Here is a 21,225-nt window from a genome sequence, read left to right as displayed (position 1 = left end):
TTGATTCGACACCAAAGACAACAATTAATAGTCATGATTTCTTCAGCTTTATTGATATTATTACAAGTTGTTATCCTGTAGCATGCAATTAAATATAGTATTGATAAAAATAATGTGTTTTTATAGTTTTAAATATTTTTAAGTTAATACCCCAGAACAGTGTTCCTTGCACTTTTCAGTAGGCTTGGGGCAGTACTTCCTGAAATATTTCAGTAACTTTAATTATACACATTTTAATGTTTTTGTAACTAGTAACTTTCTGATACCTGCCAAAGTCAAAATTAGAAAAAAATTAAAAACGATCCACCCTAATGTTCATAATCATTACACTTAATATAATATGTCTCTAATTATTGTATAATACAAAAAAAATATTAATGGGCAATACATGGCCTATAAACTTAACCTTTTCCACGCCGTGTCAAACACAAAAGCTGTCATTCAGACGCCACATCATTCAAGTGTCAAAACTGAAGTTGAACTTTATGTATATGCACGTAGGTCGATGTTGCTCTGTGGTCTGTGACCGATTAATCGGTCTTTGGCGTTGAACCTACGGTGCGGATATAACGGTCATTGGCGTCCAAAAGGTTAAACTCATAGTGAACTTCACATAAGTAAAATATTTTGGTTAAATGCTTACCGGCGTAGCTGTTAAATTGTAAACAGTTTGAAATACTATTGACTAGATAATAATATGTCAACATCAATCATACCTTTATCTTGATTATCTATTGCCGTTTTAATGACAAAGATGCACTTGAAAACACAAAAACAACACGAGGAAAATTGCATTTAAAACAACTGATAAGGAGATTACAGGTTGTAGATAGTTGCACTTTCGATGGTGATGAGTAGATTCATTATATGTATTTATACGATGTCATTTAGGAAAATCACTTACATATACAACTACACAGAAAGCTGGATATTATCTTGTTAAAAATAATATCTGGGTGACCGAGCTTCGTTCGGAAAACATAAAAAAACTCGAAAATGCGCGTTTTCCCAGAGATAAGACCTAGCTAGATCGATTTTTCGCCCCCAGAAACCGCCATATAGCAAATTTCATCGAAATCGTTAGAGCCGTTTCCGAGATCCCCGAAATATATATACACATAAATAAATAAATATACAAGAATTGCTCGTTTAAAGGTATTAGATATATACATATAAATAAATAAATAAATGAATATACAAGAATTGCTCGTTTAAAGGTATTAGATAGATAGATTAGATAATCTATTTTTAATTTGACAATTGCCAATGACATGTAAAAATGAAATCATACTACAATACAATGACATAAGGTTCAGTTTAGCTTGAATGTTTTTTAACATTCAGTCGCAATCGTGTCAAGTGCACTACTTATTGGTGTTGTGTTAATTACTACCTAATAGTGCATCTTAGGTTACCGATGTAATAGTTATTTGTTTTGGGCTAAGTTGTTTTTTAACCCCTAGGGCTAATATTGATAACAATGATATAACTGCGAGCTTATGTTTATTTCTAGTATTAATATTATGAATGTCACAATTTTTCCTAAAATTAACAATATTTTTATGACACATACAGAATATCTGTTTAGCAAGACTCGCTTAATACTACTAGTAGCAGGCGTGGCTCACTCCGCGATTTCGTCGTTTTGCTACAGGTAGCTAAAAGTACATCCGTTCCACACCAATTTTGGTGGCCAGCCATAAGCCGCGCGTGGCGCTGTCGCCACCTAGCGGCCATATCTGTCCTGATCGTAACAGACGCGTTTTGTTAGAGAGTGAGTCACTAGTACTATTATTTATTCTGTGCTAGTAGTTCGCCCCGAACTGTGAACTCGCGGTTCGAAAAATGTCAAGCCATTTCCGTCAGTAGAAAACAGCGGCAAATTAAAAAAATGTAGGCGCGAAGGGTAATCGTCCAATAGAACATTTGTTTTTGCGCCTTTTTCTACTAAGTTGTTTGACCGGCTATACATATAGGTACGTATATTTTACTTCTATCCGATACCCGCTATCGGATCGGACAATGTGAAAACCCTCTTAAGCGTCCCGTGAAGATTCCTCGCCTTATTTGTAGGTAATCTATGTTAATTTGTAGGATTGATTCGTGGCCGAGTTTCCCCGCGGATAAATAACCGTCTTCCATTCGGTCTTTGTCATCTCTCGTGGTGTGAAGCTCGTAGAACCTTTGTGCACACTTTATTCAATAAAAGAAAAGAACAAGGTACCTATTCAGGGTAAGTATTTTAGACGCAGATAAGATATACCTAAAATGGTTATTTAAACGAGCTTTTTTAGGGTTCCGTACCCAAAGGGTAAAAAACGGGACCCTATTTACTAAGACATCGCTGTCCGTCCGTCCGTCACCAGGCTGTATCTCATGAACCGCGATAGCTAGACAGTTGAAATTTTCACAAATGATGTATCTCTGTTGCCGCTATAACAAAAAATACTAAAAATAAAATAAAATAAATATTTAAGGGGGGCTCCCATACAACAAACACGATTTTTTTGCTCAATTTTTTATTGATGGTGCGGAACCTTCCGTGCGCGAGTCCGACTCGCACTTGGCCGGTTTTTTAATTTTTTTAAATTAATCTCTTAGTTTGTTTTGCTATAAAACGTAAAAACTTTTTTTAAAGCGTTCAATCCTGTCGATATACGTATTATAGCAAGGATTCCAAATTTGGGAAGCATATTCAACTTTATTTACTTCTAACTAAGGCACAATATAGAACTTTAAAAGTCTTTTGGCTTGGGTAAAGTGAGCGGTGTTTAGAGCTCTCAAACCGTTACTTACTATGCAAACAATAGTTTGGAGTCCTGAACGACACCCAGGTCTCTCACATGACTAACCGTGCTCAGTGGTTGCCCTTTAAGTGAATAAGTAAAGGGAATGGTATTACGTTGGCGCGAGAATGTAATTGAAATACACTTAGATGGATTTAGGTCTAATTTATTATAGTGGCAATATTCATCTAGACGCGCGAGATCAGATTGAATTAAGTGACGAATCGTGAGTCGATTTAACTTTTTTGAAGATCTTCATGTCGTCTGCGAAACAGAGTAGTTTGGAGTGAACGAAGCATTTACTGATGTCGTTAACAAATATATTAAATAGCAATGGCCCAAGCAGCGACCCCTGAGGGACGCCACTGGGAACCTTAACCCAATCTGACATATAATTGTTAACGACAACAGCCAGCTACTAGCGACAGGCGATTGGCGACAGCTAGGCGACTGGCGACAGCTAGGCGACTGGCGACAGCTAGGCGACTGGCGACAGGCGACTAGCAGACGACCGGCGACTAGCGACAAGCGCCCGGCGACTAGCGACAGGCGCCCGGCGACTAGCAACAGGCGACTAGCATCATAACAATGAGCTTAATGAGATTTTGGCGACAGGTGACTAGCGACTAACGACAGGCGACTAGCGACATACCAAGAGATTTTGGCGACAGGCCACCAGCGACTAACGACAGGCGACTCGCGACTGGCGACTAGCGACAGTACCTCAAAAGGAAGAAACGGGACCCTTTACTGTAGGATCACTCTGCGTCTGTCTGTCCGTCCGTCCATCCGTCTGTTACAGCCTCTTTGCTCCGAAGCAAATGGACTAACAAAAAAAAAATTTGGCACACATATACATGTAAGTCTGTCCCAAACCACCAAAGCCAAAGACGGACATGTAACGTCAAGAAATAAATTTAGGGGCCATTTGTGTGATGTACGGAACCCTTAAAACGCGAGTCCGACTCGCACTTGGCCGGTTTTTTTTAGTTTTGTCCATTTGTAAAATTTGATTTTCAGCAATGGCATCCTACGAGCTGATAGTCGCAGCTCCCGTGTCATCTGACAGGCAGTTCTCGAAGCCGCTGATGTGTGGGCCGGGGCCATCCGACCTGTGGCCCTGTGTGGCAGAGGCCCTAACGGCCCCTATTATATCGCCTGCCTGCGCCGAGTACTATAACGTGAGTGTTTACTGGCCCGGGGGCCAACCGACCTGTGGCCCTGTGTGGCAGAGGCCCTAACAGCCCCTATTATATCGCCAGTCTGCGCCGAGTACTATAACATAACGTGAGTGTTAACTGGCCCTGGGGCCAAGCGACGTGGGGCCCTGTGTGGCAGAACTGGCAGAGGCCCTAACGGCTTCCTATCATATCGCCAGCCTGCGCCGAGTAGGTACTATAACAAATCTGCTTACTGGCCCCGGGATAAATATTATGTAGGTCATACTGTAGAAGTTTTACTGTGGCGTCAGCCCCGGAATCACCTAAAAAAAACTAATTAACAATATTCGCTAAAATTGACAAGCTATTATAGCTAATTTTTTTGCGTATTCGAGGCTGCCTATATTAAAAATGGTTCAGTATAATCTACATAACAAGATCACTCAGTATAACACTGATAAAGGTGCCATGGAGAATGGAGACAACATGAAGATTGTCGTAACGTATAAGTGGCTAATTATCAACTACCAAACCGATAAGTTGTCTGCCCTCGCGTGACGTATCTCTTACTGAATACCTAAACAGTACTAATTGGGATTTCCTCATAATTTCATAAAAGGATATAATACTTCTAGCCTTAATGGCTTTCTAGGTCATTCGGGGTGTAAATTAAATGAGGTAATCACTCTGATAATAAGCAATGACCATTCGGGGTGTTAGGTATAATGGCCGGCTTTATAGGTACTTGGTTGTTAAATGGATAATTACATTAATTAGGTAAGTACTTTCCTATTTCATCTCAAAAGAAACTTAATAGCTTAATGATGGGCTAGTTAGTATAATAATGCCATGCCGACTTAATTCTGACGATTGGTAAGATTATAATTTTTTTTATTACCTATGTATTTCAAACCGTTTCATTTATACCCAATATAATATGCATATGTCCATTTCCGTAATAAAATTTGTAGGTATTTACTTTTTATGAGGAGGTTATACAGAAGGTATAGTTGGATTCGTGAGAGCTGGCGCGGATTTGATATGAGAATTTTTCTAGACAGTACAAATCTCGCGCCACTCTCATGAATCAACCTACGTCAGTACGTCACGAACGTAGAGGTAACGTTAAATCGATTTTCAACCCGGCGGCATAAAGTCCGCTTTTTTTAACGTTTTTTTTGCCCATCTTAATTATACCTACATTTTACTTCTATTCCATCCAATATCGGGTCGGACAATGCAAAAACGGAAACGGTAAACGTCATCATTTCATAGAAGTTTGAAGTTTAAACAACACTTGCACCGTCTGCCCAGACGGTGATAGCCCTATCAAGATCGCTGCCAACTTTGGCCTGTGCTCACTGTGTTTCTCTCCGCATTATCAGGTAATGGCCGACATCCGCGCCGGCATCCAATACGCCTTCCAAACACGAAGCAAGCTGGTGTTAGCGGTCAGCGGGTCCGGGCACGCCGGCATGGAGACCGTTATCAGCAACCTGCTCGCGCCGGGGGAGCTGCTGCTCGTGCCCAGCCGAGGGATCTGGGACGAGCGGGCCAAGGACATGGCCAGGAGACAAGGTGAGCGAAGGGTAAAGCAGTGAGCGGGTCCGGGCACGTTGCCATGGAGACCGTCATCAGCAACCTGCTCGCGCCGGGGGAGCTGCTGCTCGTGCCCAGCCGAGGGATCTGGGACGAGCGGGCCAAGGACATGGCCAGGAGACAAGGTGAGCGAAGGGTAAAGCAGTGAGCGGGTCCGGGCACGTTGCCATGGAGACCGTCATCAGCATCCTGCTCGCGCCGGGAGAGCTGCTGCTCGTGCCCAGCCGAGGGATCTGGGACGAGCGGGCCAGGAGACAAGGTGAGTCCGAAGGTTAAAGCAGTGAGCGGGTCCGGGCACGTTGCCATAGAGACCGTCATCAGCAACCTGCTCGTGCCGGGAGAGCTGCTGCTCGTGCCCAGCCGAGGGATCTGGGACGAGCGGGACTAGGACATGGCCAGGAGATGTAGTGAGTCAGTAGCAAGTATACCATGGAAGGGCTATGGAACTCTCCCGCGCGATCTTGGCACGCTACGGCTACGAATCGCTTTCCGCCGACGGTACAAAAAGCCATGGGCGCGGGCATGTACCCATTGCTGCTCAGAATTTGACCTGAGGAACGCGTGGTCCGGGCTGTCAGCACTAATTTCTGGGCATCCATAGCTTTTTTTTAAATGCTCCAGGTCAATAGAAAGGCCTATTTCTCTCATTGAAATTTAATGAAAATATTGTCACCAGTGATTTTAGTGACGATTCGTACTAATACTAGCACCCAAAAGAAAAGGATGAGTACCTATAGTTTTTAGGGTTCCGTACCCAAAGGGTAAAAACGGGACCCTATTACTAAGACTTCGCTGTCCGTCCGTCTGTCCGTCTGTCACCAGGCTGTATCTCATGAACCGCGATAGCTAGACAATTGAAATTTTCACAAATGATGTATCTCTGTTGCCGTTATAACAACAAATACTAAAAATAATAGTTATTTGTACAACAAGAGATCAAAGTTTGATATTTCTTCGAGTGCTTATTTTGAGTCCCGTGCAAGCGAAAGATTCTATAATATAATAATCTAATTTAGAATCTTGAGCGTAGTAAGGGACTCAAAAGCGCACGAGATGTAAATAACTTTGATCTCGTGTAGTACACAACATTTTTCACCTCAGCAGTGAGAACATATTAGAGAACCCGACAAATGTATTCCTTCTTCATTACTTACCTCTATTCACTCATGTTTTCTTAAGATATACCAACAATTTAATTTTCACCTCAGCAGCTCGAACAAGGGTACTTTGCTACTTAAAAACAGTGAGCAAAATCGCACTTTGCTCACTGAGTGAGCAAAATCGCATTGTGCTCATTTTGTCCCACTCAGTGAGCAAAATGCGATTTTGCTCACTGTTTTTAAGTAGCAAAGTACCCTTGTTCGAGCTGCTGAGGTGAAAAATAAAATAAATATTTAAGGGGGGCTCCCATACAACAAACACGATTATTAGCTCTATTTTTTGTTGATGGTGCGGAACCCTCCGTGCGCGAGTCCGACTCGCACTTGGCCGGTTTTTTTTGTTCCTGACAAATTGGTTTGACCAACTATATTTTCATTCTCAGGTATCAAAGTGGAGACGATCAGTACCTCGGAGCCTTTCACGACGTTTTCCCTTGAGGAGTTGGAGTCGGCCCTGGAGCGGCACCGCCCCGCTGGCCTCTTCATCACCCACGGAGACTCCTCCACCGGCACGCTGCAGAGCATGGAGGGACTTGGAGACCTCTGCCATAGGTGATTAATACTGATCACAGAACATTATTAAAGAGGTTAGAACGGCTATCGCGCGCAGTTAGTATCGGAACCGGAGTCGCCTCGTTCCTCTGCACATTTCCACATTTCTCGCGCAACGGTAGTAAAAACTTGTGTGCCTGGTGAATGGATACGCCTCCTTTAGACAGATTTAATGTCTGGCTTCTTAATCTGAACGTTATTGTGGCGCAAAAGGCATGTTTACATTTTTCGGTCAGCGCGGGCGAGTACTAGCATGCGAGCGTTTGCTCATAACCGGCGGCGACACGTACCCTGCTCGCATCGCCATTCTACTTGTTGTGTGATACTGATTATAGTTTGATTATTCCAGACTAGCTTTTGCCCGCGACTTCGTCTGCGTGGAGTTAGTAAATTGGGTAGCTTATTTTTACCCAATCTGCTTTTTATCGATTTCCCATACAAATTTGCACCCCCCTTTTCACCCCCTTAAATTTCTGGGATAAAAACTACCCCGGGACTCAAACTATCTCCATACCAAATTACTTACAACTAAATCGGTTCAGCGGTTTAAGCGTGAAGAGGTAACAGACAGACAAATAGACAGACAGACAGACACACTTTCGCATTTATAATATTAGTATGGATTTCCAGCGTTTTCACATTGACCGATCCTATATCGGAAGTCGGATACGACCAGACGTCCAAATAGATTTACAAATTTAAAAGGCCTCATTGTTAAACGTATTTTTTGGCGGCCCGCCCCGAGCGGCACTTTTAGGGGGCGGCAAAATTTCAGAATAAATACCAATAATATCATTTAAATATTTTAACTATTTCAGTCGCACTTATTATATTGAAATACGTAAGCTAGGGGGCGGCAAAATTTTCATCCGCCCCGAGCGGCCGAGACCCACGCTACGCCACTGTATAATCATTTATTCAATGCATCCATGGTATTTTACAAATGTGTTTAAGTTAAGGTCTAATAAGTACAAACATGGATCCTACTAGGGTGTAGCATTTTACATATACATATTCTTACCCAGCCATGCTTATAGAAGTATATATATAATATATATATATGTATTATGTATTATATAATTATATTGCTTGCTTCTGTTATAGATACGGAGCTCTTTTGCTAGTCGACACCGTGGTGTCTCTGGGATCGGAGCCATTCCTGATGGACGCATGGGGCGTGGACGGTGCCTACGCGGCGTGCCAGAAAGCACTGAGCGGGCCGGCCGGAATAGCACCCGTCGCTTTCAGCGCCCGTGCAGAGTGAGTTACCCCATTCATTGGCTGTGTACATATTTGATATTTACCAGTTGCTTTTCGGTGAAGGAAAACATCGTGAGGAAACCGGACTAATTCCAATAAGGCCTAGTTTATCATCTGGGTTGGAAGGGCAGATGGCAGTCACTTTGGCAAAATGCCGTGATAACGCGAGGAAGAAGAGAGATGGGCTGTGTACATATGTTCCATCTTGTAGCCTCCTAAGGCCCAAGGTCCTATATAGTACCCATCAGTTCGATGTAATTTAAACCATGTTCAATTGGAACAGAGTCGCTTTTGCTTTGTTTCGTTCAATTTTCAAACAACGCGAAATTTCAGTAGCAAATGTTGGATGTTTCGTTTGTATGGCTGGGCCTTAGTGTAAGGCCTGAGTGGACGCTCGGAGCGGAGCGTTCGGCGGGGCGTGCAGCGTGGCGTCGGGCTCACGCGTGATGTAAGCAGCGTGCACTAAGGCCGCTCCTATACGCTTGCATTTGTTTAACATGCACGCCGCACGCCCCGCCCCGCTACACGCCCAACTCGAGCGTCCGCTCAGGCCTTACACTAAGGCCCAGGCATACAAACGAAACATCCAACATTTGCTACTGAAATTTTGCGTTGTTTGAAAATTGAACGAAACAAAGCAAAAGCGACTCTGTTCCAATTGAACATGGTTTAAATTACATCGAACTGATAGGTACTCGAGCGTCCACTCAGGCCTTACACTAAGTGTGTGTGTGTGTGTGTGTGTAAGTGGTCGAGCCGGGCGTGCAGCGGGGCGGGGCGTGCGGCGTGCATGTTAAACAAATGCAAACGTATAGGAGCGGCCTTAGTGCACGCTGCTCACATAACTTGCGAGCCCGACGCCACGCTGCACGCCCCGCCGAACGCTCCGCCCCGAGCGTCCACTCAGGCCTTACACTTAGGAGGGTAGTGTTGAGGTGAAATTAAGCACTATGAAAGGAGTTACATCACGAAGAGCTCCTACTGTTTCAGGATTCTTTTATATTCATCGGATTTACCTATTTAATTTTGTTGCAAAATAGTAAATTTTAATCGATTTTTTCAGGGCAAAAATAAATAACCGAAGCCACGAGCCGCCATTTTACTTCGACATGAAACTGTTGGCTCAGCAGTGGAACTGTTACGACGACACCTTTTTGTAAGTATTGTTAGAATATACCTAACACCCCTACACCAGTGCCTCGAGAAGATTTAATAGCATTTTAATCACTAACTCTACTGCGTTGTCAAAATCAGGACATTATAACGATTGGTTCCTTTTAGAACAGTTATTTTTCATATATTGGCAATTACCTAATAATTATGGTTTTATAATTTAAGTGACCAATTCTCCCCTAGGATCGAGTTTCGAGAAATTATAATCCGTAGATTGGAAGACGGCCCCGAACGGCTAATCCTTTGTGTTAAGTTAAACCGCACGTGCCCATAGGGGTCATCCATTAATTACATCACACGTTTAGGGGGAGGGAGGGGGTCAAGAAAATGTGACATATTGTGACATGGGGGAGGGGGGAGACACAAACTTTGTGACGTCACTTTAACTTCAATCAGTAACCGAAAATTTATTTAAATTATTTTATTCGCTGTACCTACATTTAAATAACAAGTTTTTAAAACGATAATCGTTTTTATTCGTTTAATTTTCTTTCCTAAGCAGTTTTGGGTTATAAAATTACTAATATTTATATCGTCAAAAATTTTTGATAAAATATTAATAATAACTTAGGTACTTACTTAATTCGATTTGGCGATTTGGTAGAAAAAATATGACGTCACACTAGGGGGGAGGGGTTTGCCAAATGTGACCAAGTGTGACAAGGAGGGGGGGAGGGGTCAAAAAACCTAGAAATTCGTGTGACGTAATTAATGGATGACCCCATACCTGCGAACTAAAGGGTACCTAAGCCGGCGCTCAGTAACCGTAGTTCTTGGGTGGCCCCTGCCATACAAGAACTTGGAAATTATTTTTCCACTTGTTCATTTTGAATCTTATTGCAATTTCCATAGGAGTTGTAATTCAATAACCGGTTAAAGCGATTGAACCATTTTTTATGCAGGGAGTGGCACGTGCTGATTTACTTAACAATAGACAAAGGATAAGCCGACGGGGGCCAGCTTCAAATCGACGGACTATATCCTCCCCGTCTTTTGTTCCAGCTACCACCACACGCTGAGCTTCCCGCTGCTGTGGGCGCTGCGCGCGTGCCTGGCGCAGCTGGCGCGCGAGTCGCTGCCGCGCGCGTGGGCGCGCCACGGCGCCGCGGCCGCGCGCTTCCACGCGCGCCTGCGCGCGCACGGCTTCCGCTTCCTGGTGCGCCGGCCGAGGGACCGCATGGCGGCGGTCACCACCGTGCTGCTGCCCGACGGACTGGGGCTGAACAAGTTCGTGGCGCAGATGAGGGACATGTAAGTTACACTTCTAAGGGCCACTTGCACCATCCCACAAACCCGGGGTTAAGCGATTAAACCGTTAACCAAGTGTCAAATTGTACGGGTAACCATGGTAACTCCAGGTTTAATCGGTTAACCCCGGGTTAGTGTTATGATGCAATGGGCCTAAGGGTATACACCTATCCTTTTTTAGTAGACTTTCTGCTGAGAGGAACAGAGAAAGGCATTTGTTTCTGTCCCAGGGAAAGAAAGAAAAAACACCAAGATAGCAGAAATTGCCCGGCAAAATGCTAGATGTGACAACCCCTTAAGATTAAATTGTTTCATGCTTTGTGCGGTAAGGTGCATTGGATCTATATACTCAAAGATTGGATTAGGTTAGCTTCGAAAGCGGTGTAATTTTGAAGATGACTAATATCTACTAATAGTTCATACTTTAGCAACACTTACTAATGTGCTCGATGCGGTCCCAGTACCTACATGTCATCTTGAAACTTAAGTCATTGTCAATAAAGGTGACAGCAGTATAGTTTAGCATTCTAGTTGTTCAGTTGTTAGCAATTTTCATGTTACTCTGCTGTCGAAGCTACCCCATTGCACCTTATAGGCTGTTAAGCTTTGGATTCCTCCGAAAACGGTGCCGTTATATGACGGCCGTCATATAGCGGCCGCAAAAGACGGCCGTCTTTACGGTAGCAACATGTGGAAAGTACCACGGCGTCATAACACACCGTCATCCACCAAGGTCAAAGCGGCAAATTTAAAAATGTAGGCGCGATGGGATAACGTCCCATAGAAAATTTGAATTTCGCGCCTTTTCCTACTGACAAGATTTGCTTGATCATCTATAATTTACTTGGAGGATGAAATATCATCAGGAGATGAAAATAATCGTAGTACGGAATCATTTATTCAAATCTCGTCTATCGACACCGAAACTATCGACACCGTCATGACGGCCGTCATCTTACGTTACGTTGACAATCAACGTAACGTAACGCCGTCTAGGAAACCGCGCCATCTTGTTTACATAGACAACATTCTAGTGACGTCAGTCAACGCTATATAGCGGCCGTAATATGACGGCACCGTTTTCGGAGGAATCCAAAGCTTTAGCGACCCGTCCTAAATATTTACTGTGTATCCACAGACACAACATCATGATCACCCCCGGGCTGGGCCCGACGGCGGGCGCGGCGGTGCGCGTCGGGCTGATGGGCGTGAACGCGAGCGCCGCCGTGGCCGACCGGGTCGCCGACGCCATGGCCGACGTGGCGGGAACCAAGCGAGCCGATATTGTTGCGTAAAAGAGTTCCCAAAACAAACAGATCTGTAGGTTAAAATATTACATTATATTCAGCAACAAAGGGGCTTAAATAACATATTAAAATTAATACTAAAATAAAATAAATTTACCTATAAAATAAAAGCACCTGTAGCATGTTAGTGCAAGGCCTGAGTGGACGCTCGAGTTGGGCGTGCAGCGGGGCGGGGCGTGCGGCGTGCATGTTAAACAAATGCAAGCGTATAGGAGCGGTTTAGTGCACGCTGCTCAAATCACTTGGGAGCTCGACGCCACGCTGTACGCCCCGCCGAACGCTCCGCTTCGAGCGTCCACTCAGGCTTTAAACTTAGTGTAGTGTAGTAGGTTTAGTAAGTTTTATAATGTTGTTTTTTTTTTAGTTTTGAAATAAAATAATAATCTAATCATAAGAAGTATACCCCATCCAGCAGGTCCACCAGGGCGGTTCGTTGCGAGAAATACACGCCAGCCCTGGGGTCTAGGTAAATACATTTTATTTTTCGTATAGGTACTTCAAGCTATGTTGGCACTTGGCAGCGATTTTGATAGCGCAAACTTGGCAAGTGTTGTTTTAAACGTCAAACTTCTATGAGATTATGACGTATAACACTTGCACAGTTTGGACTATCAAAATCGCTGCCAACTTAGATTGGTCTAATTCTAGCTAGCATTGTACCAAGGAGAAGGTTTTGTATTTGCCAGAATAGGAAAAGTTCTCAGAACTTTAATTTACCAATCCAATCATAAATTATTAAATTGCAGTACAACGGGACTTAATCGCGTACCTATCTAAGTTTTAATAATGTATTTAATGTATAAAAATCGTGAAAGTTAATCAATCATAAATAATTTGTAAGTTCAATAAAGGAAATAAATGAAAGAAATTATTTGTGTAAAATTTTAATTGATAACAGAAGTCTCAACAATCTCTTTTGGACTGGTTCTTAATAATAAAATGGAAATGGTATAGTTTGTTTCCATAGAAATAAGGATGTGATTCGATGTATTTGGCCATTTCAGCCGTCTATTATTTAGTGCTGTCTGTACCTAAACTAACTATCTATACTTAAAACGAAGATTAATAAATCAGTATTCGTATGTACCTCTATCTATTAAAAGGTACGCTATATCCTTAAAATCATTATCTTAATACAAAACTTGTAAAGACCAGTCACTCTCAAATCAAAAGTTTTTGTATTACTGAGATCACTCCTTATATTTTCATAGTCCCCTCCAAAAAGCTTCTCGCGGCCGCAGTCGCGTTATACAAGCACGGCGTCGAAAACGTCGCCGAACTGACAGCGTCCGACCAGCTGGAATATGTCGACACCGCTGTCGCCACCAACCCCATCGACATCACTAATAAAGCCAGACATATATCGTACCACTTAATTTTAAACTGTTCCGCTTTGGAATAAAACTCGCCATGCGTCTCAACAAACGTTTTGTACTGAGTTTCTAAAGCGTTGTGAATAATGAGCGGGAATTCGCCATTTTTGCGTCCGCCATTTTGTTCTTTGAGATTTTTGAGGTTAGATTTGGCGTGGCACAGCTTCAGGAAGAAGAGAGGTGGGAATATGAACATTAGTGGACCGGTTAGCGTGGATCCGACTAGTCCCATGACTACATCGAAGCTTGGCACGCTCTCGCCGAGGAAAACGGCCAGTGCGACGATACTGGAGCGGAGGAGGCAGCGCTGGCAGCTGAAATCTGTAGAAGTAAGGTTTGATTATGGTCTGGCAAACAATTTCCAGCACTAAAAAGAGGCAAATTCAAAATATATAGGTATGAAAGTAATGCTACTGTCAATGTACAACTGTCATTTCGCGTCCACTTCAATTCAACAGTTGATTGAATCGCATGTTCATCAACTGCGGATAATATCATTAGCTACAACCAGTAATTCAACAAAAATCAACTTTGTTTGATTACTACTTTAAGGTTTATAATGGTTTGGTCTGGTTGTCACCTAACTGTGGATTGCTAATGTCAAATTTTCACTCAGGATTGTTCAGATTCAACGGGAGTTTAACACGATACGTCAAACGTCGCTTGTCGAATACCCCCTCCAGGATTTGGAAGTACCTATGAAGGAGTGTAAGGGCTGAGTGGACGCTCGAGTTGGGCGTGCAGCGGGGCGGGGCGTGCGGCGTGCATGTTAAACAAATGCAAACGTATAGGAGCGGCCTTAGTGCACGCTGCTCAAATCAAATCACTTGTGAGCCCGACGTCACGCACGACGCTCCGCTTTGAGCGTCCACTCAGGCCTTACACTAACTCTTTGAACGCCGCGTCTATCGTGTGCGGCGCGTCATCGTAAACCTTGTTGGAATGCGCGAAGGTCCATATTGGGCTGTGGCAGCGTGCCTCAGTTGACGTCTTTGGCGGTTAAAGGCTAAACGGTAGACCTATAGTGTATAGTTCCAACCTCTGGGGATGTGCAGGAGGTCCTCGACGTGCTGGAAGAGCGCGGAGTTGCCAACGGCGCTGGAGAGACAGAGTTGGAGCGTCACTAGTAGCGCCACCAGGAACAGGGCTATGGACGGCGGGATCCCTGAACCAATGCAATATCCAAGTTACAGTTCGTTAGCTTCATTTAAATTAGTACAAAGTACAAATCGTCAGGTGACAAGCAAAACTCACTAATTACCACCACAAGTTCAGAGCCATCCATAGTGAACCATATTAGTATAATTAGTATAGTTTTGCTTGTCACCTGATGAAATGGACTAAAGTTATTACGGAACCAACTATTAAAAAAACCATCGACATGCCGTGCCGGTAGGTGCCATCGACATGCCCACGCAGGTTGTAGGTAGTTGAATGTAAGAAACTTGGCTTCGGTTCGCTCGCTTGTTCGATTTTAATAAAATCGAATATGTCCGAAACTGATGTACCTAATATGCTATTCGTAAACGTAATTAACCTTATGGACGCCAATGACCGATATATCCGCACCGTAGGTTCAACGCCAAAGACCGATTAATCGGTCACATACCACAGAGCAACATCGACCTACGTGCATATACATAAAGTTCAACTTCAGTTTTGACACTTCAGTGATATGGCGTCTGAGTGACAGCTTTTGTGTTTGACACGCCGTGGAAAAGGTTAACACATTCGCTGCGTTACGGGAAGCATTTGGCCGTATTTGACTTTCCGCCGGTGCGGTAGCTATCTGCGCTTGTCTTACCCCCGGTGCGGCGGTGGTTTTTCTATGTTCCCGTGTGTGTAAGAAAAAGATGACTATACTCCCGATATTCTTACTTCAAGTATATTCTATTTCAAAAGAAAAAATGTACGGGAAGTATTTTTGCGTAACGCGCTGAAAGGTATTTTTTTATCTTTAGCGCGGCACGGGTACTATTTGTCCGTACTCCATCACCCCGTACCGCACCGAAAGGTGGGTACGCAGCGCTCAGATTGGTCATAGTGCTGCGCATTGTTCACGTTTCCGCGTCGATACGACATTTTATTAATGCGACAATTCAAGACTATGACATCTATATTGAAAATTACCTACTCTAAAAGTCCGATCCCTTTTTATAATTATATGAGGATGAATAATATTTGTTTTGAATACGTTCAGACATGATGACGATAATAAATATTTTGTCGATTATAAAAGTCGTTATCGATTCTTTAGTATCCCATCACTAGTGTTATATACGGCCTGTGCGGCAAGGGAAGTATATTCCCGTGAAATTAAGGGTTTTGAAAAATGCCTATATTTATTGGAATTGTATATATAGGTAGATCCGCGGGCGACGGCAGCTGTATATACACAAGGATATGTTATCGATTTGAGCTAAAAGTCATTCTGATCAATAGACTTTTAGCTCAAATCGATAACATTCCAGGTCTGTAGGGATCTTTAAAGTCTGGACATGGTACGGGAAAATGTAGGTCGTGCCGCAAATTTGGCTTTCTCAATACGGGAAGTATATGACTCGTAACGCACTGGCAGTAAGTTTGGGTTTTGCGCTGCCGCACCGAATGTGTTAATGCGAGTAACCCTTCCACTCTGATGCTAAAGCGCCACCCGTTCACGTACGTCATACGTTCACATGAAACCAGCAAAACGTTTGAAAAACTTTAACCCGACTTCTTTCGTAGAAACCCCTCCTTTCAGCCTCATCTCCCTGTACCTTGCAGTATGTTGGTCTCCACCGCACTCCCGTAGCGGTGCGCGGCCAGGGCTGATGTGACCGCGAATAGGGCTCCGGTGAAGGCGAACCCGCAGAACACCGCGCGGTTGATCTTACGGCTGTCTTTCATGTCCACCTGGATGGTCAGCAGCATCGGGTGGATGTCGAACTGGAAAATGATAGAAACAGAACAAAACAAAATAGAATTTTATACAATCATGATATAATGGAGAGCTTTTCAGTTGAGTATCATGTTACGCCTTATTGGGTTGGGTACGAGATTGAAAAGCTTGATTATATATATCACTATTGTTAAAAAAAAATTAAATTAAAAATTAAAATTATTTATTTTCGTAAAATATACAAGTGTTTATAAAGTAGTGCTGCCCGGTAATAAAATAATCACGCTTTATAGTCAGCATAAAAAAAAGCGGGTCAAACTACGCGTCTGACCCGCTTAACTAAAAGAGATATGTTTCTACACGGTATACGTATAATAGAATACTTAAAGGATGACTCATGTTAGACCGGGCCGTGTCCGGGCCGGAGCTTCCGGCGCTTACTTTTCTATGACAGATGACAGCATCACGTGATGCTTTCCATAGAAAACGAAGCTGCGGAAGCTCCAGCCCGGACACGGCCCGGTCTAACGTGAGTCATCCTTTACAGTCAGCACCAAAAGTAGCGGGTCGGACTACGCGTCAAGAATATCTACCATTCTCCAGGGTAGGGTCCAGTAAGAAAATAACTACATTAGTATAAAACAAAGTCGCTTCCCGCTGTCTGTCCCTTGTACGCTTAAATCTTTAAAACTACGCAACGGATTTTGATGCGGTTTTTTTAATAGATAGAGTGATTCAAGAGGAAGGTTTATATGTACCTATAATTTGTTAACATGTGCAAAGCCGTGGCGGGTCGCTAGTGGTAAATAAACGGCGGTGGACATGGTTGGTATGGTACCTACCTGAAAAGCTATGATGCCGTAAGCAACAACCAGGTCTTGCAGCTGAGGCTGGTCCGGCAATCCAGCGCTGGGTGGCGACGAGTCGTCCAGCAAGATGCTGGTCCACACGCAGAGCGCGACCGTCGACACGATGGCCACGGATGTGACTGCTAGCGATCTGCGCAGACAGACGCCGTTTATTACAAGCTTTTATTTAGTTTCACCTCGATGTCTGTATGTAATTAAATTGCTTGTAAGCTTAATTAGACCCACTTCCCGTTCCCGTTATTCGATTGAACTGAAACTTCACATAAGGTAAACGTATTATATAGTGCTCTAATGCCCAATAGATGCCCTGCTGACACCTCTATTGACAATGACTTAAGTTTCAAGATGACATGTACTGGAACCGCGTCGGGCACCAGTGCGTTTACCGTACTTAATCATCTTAATGTAGGTTGGGTGACAATGCGACATAGTGGTACCACTGAGCTGATCTGCTGATGGAGACTGGACGTAGCTGTCGGAACTGACAAACTGTGAACTATTGCTTACAGGAGCGGCAACCATTGTTTTAAATGTATCTGACTCTGACCTATTTACCATTTTGAGAAAGTCGATGAGGAATTAAGTTTACTAAGATGGAGTTAAGACGAGGGGCTTCCATGAGGGGCAGTTTTGGACTTTAATGGCCCAACGCCGTTTTTAGGGTTCCGTACCCAAAGGGTAAAAAACGGGACCCTATTACTAAGACTTCGCTGTCCGTCCGTCCGTCTGTCACCAGGCTGTATCTCATGAACCGCGATAGCTTAGACAGTTGAAATTTTCACAAATGATGTATCTCTGTTGCCGCTATAACAACAAATACTAAACATAAAATAAAATAAATATTTAAGGGGGCTCCCATACAACAAACACGATTTTTTTGCTATATTTTTTGTTGATGGTGCGGAACCCTCCATGCGCGAGTCCGACTCGCACTTGGCCGGTTTGTTCAAGTCACTTACTTCATGTCCTTAGGAGAGCCGAGCCACATGACTGGGCAGAGCAGCAGCCCTAGGATGACCATCCACACGCAGTAGGAGATGCCGACCTCGCCCCCGCTGATCTTCCACCAGAAGAGCTGCATACTTTGGGATGCTGGAAGAAAATCTAATACCTTTAAACGAGCAATTCTTGTATATTTATATACTTATTTCGGGGATCTCGGAAACGGGTCTTACGATTTCGATGAAATTTGCTATATGGGGATTTTGGGGGGCGAAAAATCGATCTAGCTCATGAATAGTTAAGCTCAATAAGGCTTGTACTAGACGACGATAAATAGATTACAAAGATAATAATACTTATAGACAGAAAACATCATTAACTCAGGAATAAATATTTGTGATAAACACACGAATAAATGCCAGTCGCTACCGAGCTTGGCTGTTAGAACTTACCGACGATAAAGTTGGGCACGCCAGCGCTGAAGACCGTGGCGTCGATGAGGAACGTGACCAGCCGCCTGGCGTGCTGCCCGAACGCCAGCTCCGCCACGGCGGCGTACGGGTACCTGCCAACATTACCATCCCATATAGTGGCTATAACCACAGAATAAGTAATAGATAACAGAATACAGTCAGCAACAAGTTGCTAAGCGGTGCGTGTTTAAAATGATCTTGACGCGACTTTATTATTAAGACTTTGACTTCAGTATACGATTGATATATCATAAATAATAACCAACCTGTTCTTCTCCCGGATGTCCGGCGCGATCTGCCGCGCCAGGATCCAGCTCCGGCCGAGCAGCATCGACGTGTATATCTGCAGCCCGAACACCGCCAGCACCAACGGAATACCGTAGTAACCTGTACCGAAATAAGTTAACTATCAAACACTTCATTCTTTCGCTGACTGTACTTTTCTTTCAACAGGCAACTGGTACTCATCGAGACAATTCTAACAAACCCAAACACAATAAGATTGTGTTGTTTTATCGCAAAGTTCCTAGGGTCACATCCTGTGTCCATCGCGTAGGCAAGATGCCAATCGCTAACGCTACGTAGCGAACGAAACGCTACTGTCACTGTCACATTATGTAGAAGAGTGATAGAGAGACACAAAGCGATTCGATGGCGAAGCGATAGCGATTGCACCTCGGCTAGGCAGCCAGCAACGGCAGCAACTGCGCAGCGATACCATTTTCAATAGCGCTGGCTGACTATTAGAAGCCGACGCTCAAAAGACACTGGCCACTGTCGGGGCTCATTTAGACGGGGCGAGAACTCGCATGCCTGTTTCATTGCGTCGTTTGATCGGTCGGCTGAATTTATGTAATCACAATGGTCTGCAATGTAACTAAAATCGTATACGAGTTCGCGCGCCGTCTAAATAAGCCCTTACACCAGTGGTTCCTAACCTAGGGGTAATTACCCCCGTGGGGGTAAAACTGGTATTTTACGGGGGTAAATAAGCTAACCTAATATAACAATACAACAAACGTACACGTTTTATTTTTTATTACCATTGGGAGGAGGGGTAAAATCAGGTTCCCTAGTTAGTCATAGGGGTGACCGGAGTGAAAAGGTTAGGAACCACTGCCTTACACGTTAGAAAACTCACCACACGCGATGACGCTCTTAGGCAGCGCGATGACCGGGAACACCCCGAACAGGTCGACTATGCACAGCACGGTGAACAGCACGCTGAGCCCGCCCACCGTCTCGCCGGCGGTGTAGTCCGAGTGGTGGGAGACCAGCTGCGGCTTGGGGGTGCCCAGGCGCTGCATCAAGGGGGGGTACTTCATGGTTCAAGTCTAGAAAAGAATGCTTATAGGAGTTGTGTTTAAATGGCAGCACCAGTCTCTCTCGCTATATCGTAATTCCGTAAGGACAATGTATAGGAGGTGCAAGCGCATATTGCTTGCCCTTAGAGTTGGTCAAAGACGCCTAGTCTTAGTAAGTTTTATATTAAGCATATATAGTCGAGAAATTGGGACGGGTTCCACCGTGGCGGGGGCCACTTACGTGGGGGGGGATTACTTATTTTGTGGCCAAGGGGCTCAAAGCGTTAGCCCGGATTGCTAAAGACGCCGGTTCCAATCCGGCCTCCACCACTGGAGGGCTTCGTCACTTTTTCTTTAATATATGACATATATTTCAGTTTATAGTTAAAAACCGGTCGTGATCGTTATACATAGACGAAACGAAGACACCCGAGTTTGTTTTGGACCATATTTGGGAGACTTCGGACTAAAGTTGGGTGGGTTTACGGCACAGACAAGATATCCTCCAGACTGAGCATAATAGCGCTACCCCCTCTGCCACAAATATACGGTAAGTAGTTTTACTCCATTTTCGAGTCAAAGTGTCTTTGTGTGACGTCCGTGTCTTTGAACGGACCAATCATGGCAAGGGAGTCGCTCACCTCGTCCCCCGCACCCCAGTATTTTTGGCAGCATCGGTTTCATGAAATAATTGCTCTAAACTCCGTCTAGAGGATTCCTAGTCTATGGTTTACGGTACTCGTGATGTTGGCAGTACTATTTATTGGAAACAGTAGTTCACATCTAGGCTAACGGGATGCCAATTACGAGAAGTACTACAATTGAGTCTGGCATTCAATTATTACGATAGATGATGGAAGCCCAGCTTTGCAAGATGAAATGTAGGAACTGTTTTTGCATATACATATTTAAAAATAGGTAACCCAGCGTTCTTTTCTGTGGACATTACAAAAGTTAACGATTTAGGTACGACGCCGTCGCATATCGGAGCGGCCGAGGTGCTCAAAAATACCTGAGCAGACACTTTACCGCCTTGACAATAGGAGGCAGCCAAACGTAGCGGCCAGTGGCAAACAAGCATACAACCCGCCTGGTAAGCACAGTCACAGTACCTTATGGACGCTGTGTGTGTGTGTGT

At 44.0% G+C, this 21,225-nt stretch overlaps 2 protein-coding genes across 2 annotated transcripts in view; one reads left to right on the top strand and one right to left on the bottom strand.

The window, feature by feature from the left end:
* The first annotated feature begins 3,799 nt into the window (after positions 1–3,799).
* LOC134657878 (alanine--glyoxylate aminotransferase-like) lies at positions 3,800–12,234 on the top strand. The gene is made up of 7 exons (XM_063513458.1): positions 3,800–3,967; positions 5,332–5,524; positions 7,089–7,257; positions 8,362–8,517; positions 9,581–9,673; positions 10,693–10,941; positions 12,077–12,234. The coding sequence occupies exons 1-7, from the start codon at positions 3,809–3,811 to the stop codon at positions 12,231–12,233; spliced, it is 1,176 nt and encodes a 391-aa protein (XP_063369528.1). The 5' UTR covers positions 3,800–3,808; the 3' UTR covers position 12,234.
* Positions 12,235–13,404: 1,170 nt separating this feature from the next.
* LOC134657812 (glutathione synthetase-like) overlaps positions 13,405–21,225 on the bottom strand; it is a 44,356-nt gene continuing 36,535 nt past the window's right edge. The window contains exons 3-10 of the mRNA XM_063513380.1: positions 19,925–20,117; positions 19,050–19,170; positions 18,763–18,875; positions 18,328–18,460; positions 17,342–17,498; positions 16,378–16,546; positions 14,658–14,783; positions 13,405–13,939 (exon numbers count right to left, since the gene is read on the bottom strand). Coding sequence (XP_063369450.1) covers positions 13,443–13,939; positions 14,658–14,783; positions 16,378–16,546; positions 17,342–17,498; positions 18,328–18,460; positions 18,763–18,875; positions 19,050–19,170; positions 19,925–20,108 — 1,500 coding nt within the window. The 5' untranslated portion in view covers positions 20,109–20,117 and the 3' untranslated portion in view covers positions 13,405–13,442. The remainder of the gene's footprint in view (positions 13,940–14,657; positions 14,784–16,377; positions 16,547–17,341; positions 17,499–18,327; positions 18,461–18,762; positions 18,876–19,049; positions 19,171–19,924; positions 20,118–21,225) is intronic.

This window comes from Cydia amplana, chromosome 21 (genome assembly GCF_948474715.1).
Source record: "Cydia amplana chromosome 21, ilCydAmpl1.1, whole genome shotgun sequence".
NCBI classification, from domain to species: domain Eukaryota; kingdom Metazoa; phylum Arthropoda; class Insecta; order Lepidoptera; family Tortricidae; genus Cydia; species Cydia amplana.
Note: the sequence above shows the minus strand (reverse complement) of the source record. Positions and strands in the feature narration are given on the sequence as shown.